Below are 13632 nucleotides of genomic sequence, written 5' to 3' on the forward strand. Positions count from 1 at the left end.
AGATTCGAGCCGTTTTTCAAGTATCGCCGCTTGGTTGGAACCTGAGCAACGCCATGGACAGACGTCGACCTGATTATACCCGCTTTCCGTGTTTTCAAGGAGGTGACCGCAAAAAGGTTGTTTGTTCAATCGGTGTTGACGAAAAGTGCGATAAGCTTATGTACACTCAGATATGCAATGCGCCGCTAATCAAGGATATGAACTACACTGTTTTTGTTCGCGCTCATTTCAAACGAAGCAACTATTTGCCGGAATACGATGACAGCAAACCACTTCCCGTTAGTTTACATTCAGTCGCTGAAAAATGGATTAGCAACGAACAGCTGTTCTACCCAGAACGCAGTGGTCTCAGCTATTACTTATATAAGCCCAACCATCACAACTTCAATTTTGATCCGAGATTTAATCCGCTTGGACGGTATGACCGGTTCGATAATACCGAATCAAGTGCTGGACGCGATAGTCGTTACGATTCCACGCGAAAATACGTGGATAGTGTTAATCGATATGAGAATAATAATCCGTTTAACAACCCTGGTCGTTTTGATCCACGTTTCGATCCAAACAATGGAGGACACCGCGGTCTGTTTGATTCAATGCCCAACCGAGACAATCGAGATCAAAGCTCATCCTCTGGGACGGGCAAAAATCGATTTGATGCCAATCAAAGGTACCGGATCAGTGCACGTGACGGGCGACGTAATGAAGACGAAATCTATGAGGAGCCTTATGGGCCCGTGCAGCACATTCCCGAGCAACCATGAACGCCATAAAGCAAATAGCACAAACGTACCACGCATTTGTCTTTCAACTATCCTGATTATTGGTAATGCGTGAAGTTTTTGCTTTTATTTTAGATTTACAGCACTGCCACACTCTACACTCATTCGGTTTAGAACGCAAGAGACAACAATGAAAAATAGTACCTTGCAATTTATGATGTGGCCCTAAAAAATCTTTTTACTGATTTAGGATTCTGGCCCCGCGGCAACAAGAATCGATCAATAAATTCATCATCAATATAATATAGAAACTGTTTATCTTTATTGTGCATATTAACGACCAACTTATGACTCTACCGTATGCCTCTCAGTTAGGATTTCCCCAATACAATACTCTAGTTTTTATTATTAATAGCAATAATAAAGAATTACGAGTTTCTGCAGTACTTATTAATAAATCAGTCATCATAACGCTTACAGACATCTACCATATAGGCTACACGTAGTGAATAATTATGATGATGATAATAAAAATAAAAGTGCAAATGAATATATATAATAGTATCAGCTTCAGCTTGTGGATTAGAAATGCCCACAAGCTATACTTACATGGCTTACGAATTAGGCTACTTTTTACTTCAAAGTGTTAAAGGGGATTGTCTCCCCGATTATCTTGATGTACACATTTCAATATACTTAACTTTATTTTTAACATATTCTCAGTGACAGAATGCCATCGTTCATATTACGTTTGACGCCTAAATATGTCTTGGCTTAAAGGGTAGATATTAGTCACCTATTACCCCAGCCAATTTTCCTGTTAAACCTCAGAAAACTTTGTATATCATGGCATCATATCACCTAGATTGTGCAAACAGAGTAATGCTAACACTAAAGTGGGTCGTTTATATAAACCTCACTGTACATTAACGGACGTTCACTAAGTGAATTCTTTTTATCTTGCTGTCTCCTTCTAGAAATACATATCGTTTAGAAAATATTCAGGATATTCAATTCGCGACGATCTGGATGCTCAAATGCATGGCCAACGTGTCATGCCGTCTGTTGCACAATAAATAGCTGAGAAAACCATCTCATCGTTCCCCTGCTGTGGCATTTCTTTTACACAATACAACTGCTACGTCAGAGAACAGGTAAAACTAGGTGGATGCTTAACTTTCCCTACTGCTGTCCTCGTGCGTAATGATCTTCATCATAATCATCTTTTCCCATATCGTATCTTACGCGTTCGCGAACTACCATTGCATCATCTTAGGTCTGTTATTCAATATAGTCTAATTTTTTGTTCATTACTAAACCCTATGTACGAATATATATACAACATCACAAAATTACTGAGCACTAGAACCGGTGGGAGTGGCGGTGATTTTGTCCTGTATGGTTCCGCCACCTACGCCCTGTGCCGCACATCCTTCTGGTGCCATTGTTACAGCAAGCTGTTGCAGCTGTTGGTTCAGTTCATCCTGTTTCGCCTGAAGCCGTTGTTGGTAGATGAAAGCAAGACTTCGGGCGGCCTGGTAGATTAATGCTGATCGTGGAAGTCCTGTGTGTCGTTCATGCCATGCATTTTTTGGGCAGTGTAGCGCGTCCGAAGCCACTTCACCAATAGTTTTTGCAAATCCACACCAGCTACTCAAAGAACATCAATAAATGTACCAGAATTACTGGGAGTCACTAAAATTTCATTTAAGCTCTATGTTTGGATAAAGCAAAAGGGACTGTTGTTATATAATTAAAATTTAAAGGCCTTACTTGAGCTACCAATATCTCTAATAAATAGCGTTGTTACTAGTTATTTCGCTCTACTCACCTAAGTGGATAATCCGGTGGTGTATCCTCTCTCATTCTTATTACCCATTCGTCTTCAAGCGGTGTGGCCTGAGTGTACAGAGCTAAATTAATACCTCTGGTGCGGTCCTGTAATAGGACACACGCTAATTCACTCCAGCGATCCGTGCTTAATTCAGCAACGAATCCCTCAACAGCTACGACGGGTACGTCCGGATCGACGTCGCCTGCAGAACGCAAACAATGTACTCGGTCCTCGGCAGCTTTCAGACCTGCTGTGAATCCGACGGGCTGAGCAGCCATCGATGACGGTTGTGCTTTTACGCCTGGTCGGCGAGAAGTCCCAAAATTCACAAAAATATGGTACCATACTTTCTAGAAGACGGGGGTATATTTAATTAACCGGAAAGGATTAAACGATCGATGGGACTAAACCTTTCTTCATCACAATGATATGAACACGCGTAACAAATAGTGCAGCCAAATATTTTTCCTTTTCCCTCTTAAGTAAATAGATAAAAAAAAGACTAATTTATGGTCAGTGAAATATAAAACTGTTATAAAATAGTTATGCGTACCTTCCACAGTAGCTCTTCCGAACACGTCCCAGAAAGCATCTTGGATTGGCATTATTTTGTCATTTTTATCGGACGCGACCACAATACTAAGAGTTCCGCCAGAGAAAATTATCGGTTTCATTTGTGGATCGAGCGTGGTAATAACTTTATTCACCGATTCCGTAGCTTTTTCGGTAACGCGCGACAAGAGGGACGCACCCCACTGAAGGCTTGACCAGACCCTGCGAGTGTTCAACTGGGGTGAGAGCAGGCCACCCTCATCCCTATGTAATTGAGAAACACAATCACCTTTATTCTTAGGGTTTCTTCCGCCTAAACAATTTAATCGATACTTGAAGTAGTGCTTAGTCTGTTATACACCATCTACGTATTACTAAACTTAATAATGGGTGTTAAAATTTGGCGTCAGTTCAAGGCATCATTGAACCAGGCATTAAAACGAATAACGCATGGAATGCAGAGGTTACAGCATATTTAAATTGTTAACCCACTTAATTTTTGTTCAAGAGCGTCTACCTCTTAGAAACCCACGAAGATTTTGTCAGCTTGGATGTTTGACCTGTATAATAGAGATACTTACGCAATGAAAAAGGTCTTTAATATAATTTATATTACATAATTTATTGCATCCGACTATCTTTAGCAGCTGTTTGTTCCATGCCTCTCGTCGTTCTTATGTCCGACGCTATGTGAGTTCGCACTCATGACTGAATGGTACCACGACCTACTAGGGGAATCGACTTACCCTTGTCCTCCATCATTGTTCTGTGTTCCTTTTGTGGTGGTGTTCCCTTGCGATCGTTGACCTGCTTTATTAACTGGGCCCTGGACGCCGGTTTCAAAAACTGAAAATTTGAAGTTCCTGTGAGTAAGGCTTCCTATCAGTACAAGCAATAATTTCATAAATTTTGAAATAAAACCTGAAGCGTAGTATAGTAAATCACTTATAAAAGATGTTTTGCATCTTTCACGTTATCTGTGTCTAATTAAATACATTTGATCAATATAAATACGTTATTACCGAATGTCCATTTACTTACTGGTTGATTCGATTAGAATCGTCAGAAAACCCCTTTAAAGCTTTTTCAATAGTGGCAAAAGAGATTTGATGCGGAACGGAAATGATAGTTGCGCTATGTGTTCGTCGATTGACATCGTCCAAGATAAAAGGAAAAAAAGAAAATATCTTGAATCATTTTACTTCTATTCACAGAATTTTTCATATCTAGGCACATTAATCAAACAACGAACAAGCCATTCTCCAGAATTTTTTCTTTGTCACCGGGTTTGAACTATTAATAATATAAAGTTTGCGAACCCTACACGCTCAAATTATGGTTAACGCTAATTTCATTACTCAACATGAATTAAAATGAGTTAGAACGGATGCCATTATCTTTTTAGTCATAGAGAGGCTAAGTCTTTCCATTATCGTGAATATTAATCATTCCTTTAAAAACTTATCAATCGGAAATATTCATCGCTACTTCTTGGTTAATTAACTTTTGTGCTTATTACATAGGAAATAATGTTTAAACTAAACCAGCTAACAATCGCCAGCACGTACGCGAATTAACGCAATTTTATAAAATAGCGAATTGACACCGTCAAGCTGGCAGCAACGTCTGTTTAGTCTGCTAATTCTGTTCGTATTATTGCTTGCGGTACAGCCCTTCTAAATAATAATAAGACTCACCACCAGGCGACTGTTTAGAGTTGCTTTTATTCGCACTGCTTTGGCTGTTACTGGCGGCGTTGTTGTTGGTTGAATTCGCCTGTTGTAGACCTCTAACAGCATCGTACATGAGCAACATCGCGCTTGTAGCGCTCCTGCGCTCACGTTCTCAGCGATACGGATCAGTCTAGTCGGGTATGTGATTGTCACAGCTATACGTATATTCGTTCCAATACCAACTGCAGACAAGCAACTGTATGAATTTATGTATTTGACTTGTTGGTAGTTACGCGAAATCAAGCAACAACCTTCATGTCAGGCAGGCCGACGGTACTGCGCTCCGATAAGGTCTTCGCGAAAGTGCTCAAAAGAAACAGCTGTTCAAGCCCCAGCCGCCCGGCTACACTATCCTAAAGTCACGAGATGAGATGACTAGCGAATCAAATTGCTCTAATTGAACTCACTAGAATGTAGGTTGACGACGGCAGAAACCATCGGATTCATAGTAGTAACAACACGGTACACACACTCAGATTAGCCGAAAAGGCGGACAGACAGGAGGGCTTGAGAAAATTATGAAAAACGTTAATAACGATTTATTATTGTACTCTCGTGCAGCCTCGAAAAAGTTAAATTGGTTTACGGCACCGATGACGCGTCCGCCGTATAGCATCGCACACCCTTACCGTTTGCTCGTTTTACTTCGGCCTGTTATTTGGGCTTATTATTCTCTCACTCTAATATCCGGAACTTCCTTTCTCGAGTTCCCTTTCTCGAATGCGAACGTGTGGCCCTGAATCGCTGAACAGTTAAAATTACAACTAGCATGCCATCCAGTGCAGTCAGCGGCACGACGTTATCATAAAGCGCCGTAGCTGGCACGTACCTTCGTTTTCGCTCTAAGCGCATGGGCTGGCAGTCAGTCGTCGGCCTGTGGAGCGTGGCCAGAATGACTGACTGACTAACTCACATCGATCGACCAAGCGAGCGAACGATCGACCGACCGAGCGACCGGCCAGCCGTCGCCAGAAGAATTCCGCCGTCATGCAACTCTATCCAGCGATCGTCCGATGAAAAGGCCGCATAGACATACGAACGAAAAGGCGAGAAAGAAGTCAAGCTGATATGAAGACCCAGTTGTAAAGACGACTACAGTGAACAACACCCAACACAAGGCAAAGGCAGCAGCAACTGGGGCCACAACGGAGGGTCAATGACCTCTTCGTTCCTTTGCATCACCGCGCCAAAGCCATCAGCACCGTAATAACCGCCATCATCAAAATCGGCAATCATTAGACGACAACAGCCGTACGACGACACCGTCAAGAAAATACTCATCGATAGACACTACTAGCAGATTGACAGAACAGCTGTATCTGTCTGCCACTAGCGTACAATGTAGGGGATGGAGGGCATAATACCCAAGACACTGAAGTGACCCCGGCTACTGTTGTTTGAGAGTAGCTAAAGTGTGTTAGGCAGAAGGGCAACTCGATGGAGGTCATAATCACAACAAGAGTTTGAGGGCTGTCGAATACAATTAACAGCAGCATCACGACTAGAAACGTTGAGCTGGTGACTGTCGCTAGAAAGCGTCAAAATATCTAAATGTTTTTCATAAGAATCGACCTATTTTTATATAAAACGCAAATAAGAATGCTTATAACTCCTATGTATCAGATCTATCAATGGATTTCTAGCATTTATAGGTTTACTTCGTAGATATCGCTACTGTATTAATGTCTTGGCGGTAACAGTATATATTTCCACGTGAATTCAGCCCCTTTTATACGAAAAGCTTTAAACTCAAACTTACTAAGTTCGAAGTAAGTTCGATGTTCTTTTGCCCAGCTTTTGTTATACTTATATTTTGCAAGGCATATTATCAATCTGCGCATCATGCGGAAACCTTTCGTATGTATATAAATGACCTATTCAAATAATTGCCGAAATCTCGCTCGACTGTCTAGCTCAGACTGCGTTTTACAGACTGTTAAAACAAAAGACTGAGATCTGTTTCTCAAAGTTTAATTTAAACTTTTTACCTTAATGTAAGCGATGCTTTGAAATCAGATCTAGAGGATGCACTGACACATACGCTTTCATTCAAGGAATTAGCTAGTTTGGTTAAGTGGAAAAGCTGATCAGAATGACCCCAGCATGCTGATCGAGTTCCTCCTAGTAGTACTGTAGTACCTTCTTAGCACTGTACAGTGAAGACCTGGATTAATTTGGAATGAAGCTTTATAGTAGAATTGAGAATTAGTGGGTAGTAGTTTCGACGGAAACAAGTCCAACGATCTGGGCCAAGCCCTGCACTCGGCCCATATAAATTTACGCTCTTGTAGCGGCAACTCTACGCAAACTCTTTTTAAGAGTTATCTTTTTTTAAAAGATATATATGCGCGAATTTTTTAATTTAAGGACATTTTATCGTTTTGAAACCAATTAGTTATCTAAGTGGCATTGTTGTATCAGAAAATACGATTAGAACCCACCACACAGGACCCCTGAAATGGACACTTGTTCTAGTTCTGACATGAACAGATAGACCCAATCAGTCTATCACAATGGCAATTCTCTACTCTAAAGCCTAAGAACTGTTGCCTTTACATCCACATTTCTTGTTTAGAACACGCTCTGTATTAGCTGTAGATGAGTTAGCACCGGTTTTGTCATATACACACACACAAATACAAAATAAGAATTTTAGGATTTTGGGATATATACATCTAAGGCACCTGATATTGTTTCACCACAGTTCAGAGCCTTTTTTGAGCTCTTACCTGTTACTGTACGGTGCTTATCGATTTGGCCGAACTTGAGATTTGGTACGTTTGTATTCTGCAGAACAATATTTTCTTCGTGTTATACCAGTTTAGGCATTATATTCCTATGACGAGTAACCTGTTACTTAGTTCAGACAACAGCGGTAATCCGTAGTGAGTACGGACTTTTCATTCTCAAAATAACGAAATACTCAATATGAATATGGTTATGTCGTTTTGAACAATCTAAAAGGCACCATCTTGAGCGCAAAGAGGTAACGTCAAATTATCTCAAATCTCTGTATGAATGCTTAGATGCTCGCAGTACAGACTTCTATTTTCGCAAACGTATGTATGTTTTTTCTAAGGGATCTTATTGTCAGTGACTGCATCTTCTCCAAAAAGAACTAACCCAATTCGCGCTGCTGATATAACAGTTTTGATGGCAAGTCGTAGTTACAATTGAATGTCTAACTGGAGCAATAAACTAACTGTCCCATAGCACCACGAACGACACCTTACTGTGGCGTCTTTCCTTGAAGAAAAGCGGGCACTTCTTCATAAGTTTAAGAGCAGCGGCACCTCGTGACAGAATCGAAATGGCCTTCACCAAAAAATAATTCATCAATCTTAACGTATTAAGTTTAGGCTAGATTGAAAATTCGGGTACCAGAAAACGTTTTTTCAGCGTTTTTTCAAAAGTATTCAACTCTGCGGTAAATTACTAGCTTAGGCAAACTAGGCTATACTTATACAATAAATAATATTAAACTAAAGAAACATTCGCGATGAATGTTTTTTTTAGTGCGCTGTCGGCAAGTATGCCAAAAAGCTTCTCTTTATCTTCGAACTTTCCGTATGATACCGCCCAGCAGTCTTTAGGTAGCCAGAATATGTAATCCTATAGAACTCTCACAAAAAGCTTATAATTGTACGTTTTATTAATACGCGTATATGATGTTACACGCTCGTGCATATGGCATGCTAGAATATTCAAACTCAAACTTATGTTTGCGCTCAGTGCAATAAAGATTTACCTTGAGCTGCAGCGGTGCCTTCCGCTGCGACTGTAGCCATCTGTTTCTGCGCAAGTCCGCCAGCGCCGGCAGCAGTAGAAGTGTTCTGTAATGTTGAAAGATCTCCGCTTTGCAAGGCACCTCCGACTCCCGTTAGCATAGGACCAGTTTGCATTGTTCCAAGAGTCCCTTGAGCTACGGAAGACCGAGTGCCCAGCAATGCCGGTTTTACTAGTGGTGTCGAACTGTTCGCTTCAACTGGAGGTTCTTCATCCAAAAGCTCAAACCCAGTGGATCCCTCGTCCGTCTCAGACATCGTCGTACTGTAAACACGCCACATAAAAACAGTTAGTATATATAGTACATGATATAGATCAGCTGGCGATATATGGCGCACATTTAGTTAATATTATTCTATTCAATTGGCTTTGTTAATAATGTGCACTTCTTTTGAAAAGTAAAATTCCAATCCTCATAGGAGCAGCCCTAAGAGTGTAATAGGAATAAATAAGCACTGAAACTGCAATTCTGTCTTGGTGCATAACTATAGTAATTCTCTGCTTTTCCTCATGCACTACTCCGCTGAAGCAATAAACATTATTATTATCATTATTATTGATAAAGTATGCTTGAAAACCAAGCCGTTTTTTGCACATTTCGTGTACATAGACCCTGCAAGTCGCAAATTCTTCTTCAGCATCTTGTGTACGCACTCGAACACCCCCTAGAAGGTTGTGTTGAAAGGAATTATACGAGATCAAATTATCTAAATGTTTGCATTTATAAAATATATTAAACTATAGATTACCGAAAACAGTAAAACGGCCTGATGTTTGATTATTTTACTTGAAAATTATGAAACACAAATTACCTATAAAATATTTGTTTAACGGATAGTATCGAGACTGGGGTCGTAACAAATACAACAAAACTATAAATGTTTCCTGCCAACTGCTAATGATGCAAATCAACAGAGAAGATATGAAGAAGCAAAAGTCACTAGACTTTTGCTTCTTCATATCTTTTCTGTTCTAATTTACGGGAGCAAAACTTATCACAGTCGGAATGCCGGAACGATGAAGCGACTTGCAACAATGGACGAGCCATTTTTTACTTAGAACAAGGGAACTGACAGCTTCACTGTCAACACATACTGGCGTAATGCTAACCGAAAGACTGCTCCATAGCATACGTAATCTTGGATAGAACTGATAGGTTTTGATTGTAAGAGAAAATCAAATGTAAATCAGCTGGTCAGCGAAAATTGCATTTTCGTCAACACGACTGCGGAAGCTTACGTTTGAGTACGTACGCCACTACTACCATATTTTTTTTTATGATTTTATAGATCACGAATTACTTGATTATAGGCAAGCAGAGGCTAAGGCGGGATTTGGAAAACTGCGTCCTAATAGCCTCTGACTTAGCTGTATTTGCCCCTAGATTACCCTAGAATAGCAACCCTCATATTCGTCATTTGAAAGCTAAGGGTGACCATTTCCATAGAAAACAACAATTTTTATCCGGCCTGATTGCAAGCAGCTGGACGTCCTGTTAGAATCGCATCCATATACAAAATTAACAACCCTTATCAAAAAACAGACGTCTATGTAAGTGCATCTTGTAAAATACCCACCGCAGTTCCTGCACAGAAGACATTAACGATGGAATCGTGCGAAAGTTCACTCTGTAAATGCATACAAACGAATATTCGGTCATTTGCCACCATGCTGTAGGTAGCCTAAGAAAACCTTTGTTTTCTTCAAATTAAAACAGTTCAGGAAGACCACATAAAAGTATATTAACCGCGGTAAGAATTTTCAAAAATTGCCAACCTCGATATTATACTATATGCTGCTATCTGCATTATATTTTTGTATGCTCTATTTTCTGATTAAACAGCAAATAGTGTGTTTCCTTGCATTAGTAATCAAAGGAGAATGTTTATAAAAAGATTTTGAAAATAACGAGAATGTTCAATACTCTAAAATGCTCCAGTGTTTTCCTAATGATTTATTTTGTCGCCATACGAGGTTTAAAACTCGCACAGTAAAGCCTGGCATTTCGAAAAATCAGAAATATCTTGAGAAATCTTCATGATCATAGCGTAGTCTGTATGAGCAACAATAATTTATCAACTTTTGTAGTATTTCGAATTAGAAATTGCTCAGCTGTTAGGAGAAGCCTCAGGTTGTCGCATTCACGCAGTGGTCTACTGTTTACTTATTTGTATGTAGTGCGTACTAGGAGAGCCTGTATACTATGTGCCTTAAATTTGATTATTTGAATGTTTCTATGAGTCACTGCATGTAGCGAAGTTGCCGAAGGATCAGTGCTGCAACTACCCGTCTCATTGGAAAACAACATGGAAAGTAATTAGTGAGATTATGCAGATGCACCCAGTTCGAAAAGTGACGGACCTGGATCAACTGTCACTACATACGCGTGTGTTAAATCGACAAGAAGAACTTTATTCTATTCAAATAAAAGAAAGTGGCGCAGAAAAAAATCGCTGGATAAATTGTAAATTGAAGAACATGGCTTTTTTAATTATTTAAAGATATTTATAGGTAAAAAATATTAAAGGTGTTTGAAGATATTGAAATCTAGGCTTCCAAACACTTCAGCCTTTCTAAAGACGTAAGACAAATAGCTCAACATTTTGAGAGATATGATAAACGTCAATAAACATTGAAATCTGAATCTGACACCTTAGCGATATAAAGAAATTGCAATCATCTTAAAAATACCTAATACGCCAGAAGAAGTATATTACGTTTCGTTACAAGATAATAGCTAAACAGCAAATTTTTTATTAAAAGTTTTGTGTAATGCAGTATTATCATTACCTCCCTGTGGAAGTAATGCAGTACTTGTTGAATTTAAATGAGCTATGTATGAATTTGGTGGCCATTTACAAGCTTGCGTATACTCTAATAATTTGGCAGCAAAATCACGGCAGATGCAAGGCGTTTGATGTTTGGCAAGATGTTTGGCGTCTCATCTCGTCATAAATCTGAACAATCGCTGCTTATTGTTGTCATCGTTGATTCGATTGAAACATTTTAAAAGCTGCCAATGTATATAAATAATAGCACGCTCGTAAACCAACTCCTTCCCCAGAGCAGCGTACCCGCTAAGAATACCGCCACTTCCCACAGCGAGAAGTCGAACCACAAAAGATCAATTATTGGATTTCCCTCCGTCACCATGCCCCAAAATAGCGGTTCTCATCTCCATCGAAAAGATTCGGTACTCAAACATACTGAACAGCTCCATTTATAGCGAATGGTTGGCCAGGATCCATTACATTATATTTAACATATACGTATGTTGTATGTAACATGCAGTTCACCGACAGGACTGGCCAACATCGGTCCACAACTAACGGGCTGTACCTCATTACTCTATTTGTAGTCATTGTTATGTTTTAATTATTAACATATAACTGATTTTATACTACTACAGTCCTTGGACTTCTTGAATAATTGCGGTTATGTTAGCGTTTTACTACACTATTTGTGATGGCCTCGTGCGTTCGTTTCTATGAAGTTGTTCCTCCAAATAATAACAACAGTCGAACTTTCTACTTGATTATTCCAGCACATTTTGCAGCATGTTGCAGGCAGGCATTGTAAACGTCCCAATAGACTCGTAGCAAGAGAAAAGCTTTTGCTTCTCGTTGTTACCAATCACTTCTGTCATAGCTATTTACATTAGTTTAAATTGCAACGAGTTGTCAGGGTTGTCGACACGCATAAAGCACAACAAGCGTTCGATTCTCTATTTATTCAAGTCACACGACTCACGCTCACGCGAGTAGTACGCGATGTAGCATCTGTATGATGTAACAACTTTTCGCTATTCGCCCTACCTTCAGAAAACGTTGTTTGGACCAGTTAGGCTACAGACGACATGATGTTGGCTTTCCACTACTTAGCCACGACCATAATAGTAGCACAGGACTGAAGCAGCGTTGTTGCGCAGTAACATAAAGAACAGGGCTGGAGACCTGAACACGTAGAGGGAGCTATTAGCTCCATGTAGCTTTGTCCTACCAATTGCCTTTTGTGGCACCACACCTTCATACTGCACAAACACTTCACAGTTTGCGTGAAAAAAGGAAGTATTTTTTTAGAACGAATCTAGGCGTCCATAAAGCTTAGACATCACGAATTTAGAAGAGCCTAATCAATTAAATTAACGAAGCTCTCATTTGTTAGTACCATCACCAATCATGTTTTAAAATTATAAATCAAACTCACTATAGTTGTCTATAATAGCATGGCATCGGTTGCAATTTCGCCTGACCCTAATACTAATATTTCTAGGTATGGTTAATATACAGTGAAAATATACAGATTTGCCCACTAAGCTTGCTGACTACTACTGTTATTGTCAGAAGAAGAATAATCGATTGTTGATACTCACAATAGAAATTGGCTCCAATCTTCTGTTTGCGATACAAATACGGTTCTCCTCTACCAAAGCTGTTCATGCACTCGATACGTAAGGGTTGTAATTAACAGGGCCGGACCTTTTTTCTGTCCTCTACAGTTGTCCCACTTTGAAGTACAATGCGATCTGTCTTCCTCTACAGCACACAAACTATAATAACAGTAATGGCATTCAAAATAGAAAATACCAATGCCGCGGCGACTACTTCGTGGTAACACCGCCTTTAAAGTGAAGCGTTAGCAAGTGTGTTGATTGTCTCCTAGGGTATTTACTGTTTGTAAGATTGTACAATGGGCCTATTATGGTCACCAATGCTCGGCTTAGGTCTTTCAAGCAGCCACCCTTCCCTCTACTGCAGCTTAGGCTCACTTGACCTGTGCGTTTCGCCAGCCAAACAGCTGGTTGGATTGTTGCTTCTGTTGCTCACTGAGCAGCTCAGACGACCAGTCAACGAACGAAGTTTTATGAAGTTGGGTACAGCAAAAACAACGGCAGCAGGTGGGGCGAAAGTAACGCTTACAGCTATCGACTCATTAGTCCTGCTATGTGCTGTTGGTGATCTGCGTAATTTAATATCCTGGTGTGGACATTACATTACGCGCTTTG

At 40.0% G+C, this 13632-nt stretch overlaps 1 protein-coding gene across 5 annotated transcripts; it reads right to left on the bottom strand.

Annotated features, from left to right (window-relative positions):
• Positions 1-1022: 1022 nt before the first annotated feature.
• Positions 1023-13619, bottom strand: LOC111259426 (protein PRRC1). 5 transcript variants are annotated; one of them, XM_022831429.1, is made up of 8 exons: positions 13000-13619; positions 12443-12668; positions 10205-10255; positions 8590-8891; positions 3855-3954; positions 3110-3372; positions 2554-2857; positions 1023-2372 (listed from the first exon to the last, which is right to left on the bottom strand). In XM_022831429.1, the coding sequence occupies exons 3-8, from the start codon at positions 10225-10227 to the stop codon at positions 2075-2077; spliced, it is 1290 nt and encodes a 429-aa protein (XP_022687164.1). In that variant the 5' UTR covers positions 10228-10255; positions 12443-12668; positions 13000-13619; the 3' UTR covers positions 1023-2074. The 5 variants fall into 5 exon arrangements, with proteins under 5 accessions (XP_022687164.1, XP_022687163.1, XP_022687167.1 ...); XM_022831428.1 differs by lacking the exon at positions 12443-12668; XM_022831432.1 differs by lacking the exon at positions 10205-10255.
• Between the last annotated feature and the right edge of the window lie 13 nt (positions 13620-13632).

The sequence above is a fragment of the Varroa jacobsoni genome, unplaced genomic scaffold, assembly GCF_002532875.2.
Source record: "Varroa jacobsoni isolate VJ856 unplaced genomic scaffold, vjacob_1.0 scaffold_330, whole genome shotgun sequence".
Taxonomy (NCBI): domain Eukaryota; kingdom Metazoa; phylum Arthropoda; class Arachnida; order Mesostigmata; family Varroidae; genus Varroa; species Varroa jacobsoni.

What these genes read in the sequence shown, in the direction of transcription:
- LOC111259426 (XM_022831428.1), bottom strand. Translation starts at nt 10,227, where the DNA reads ATGTCTTCTGTGCAGGAACTGCG. An exon ending in TCTTCTGTGCAGGAACTGCG is followed by an intron (nt 8,892 to 10,204) that starts GTGGGTATTTTA and finishes GCGTGTTTACAG; the next exon opens with TACGACGATGTCTGAGACGG. An exon ending in CCACCGGATTATCCACTTAG is followed by an intron (nt 2,373 to 2,553) that starts GTGAGTAGAGCG and finishes TTCTTTGAGTAG; the next exon opens with CTGGTGTGGATTTGCAAAAA.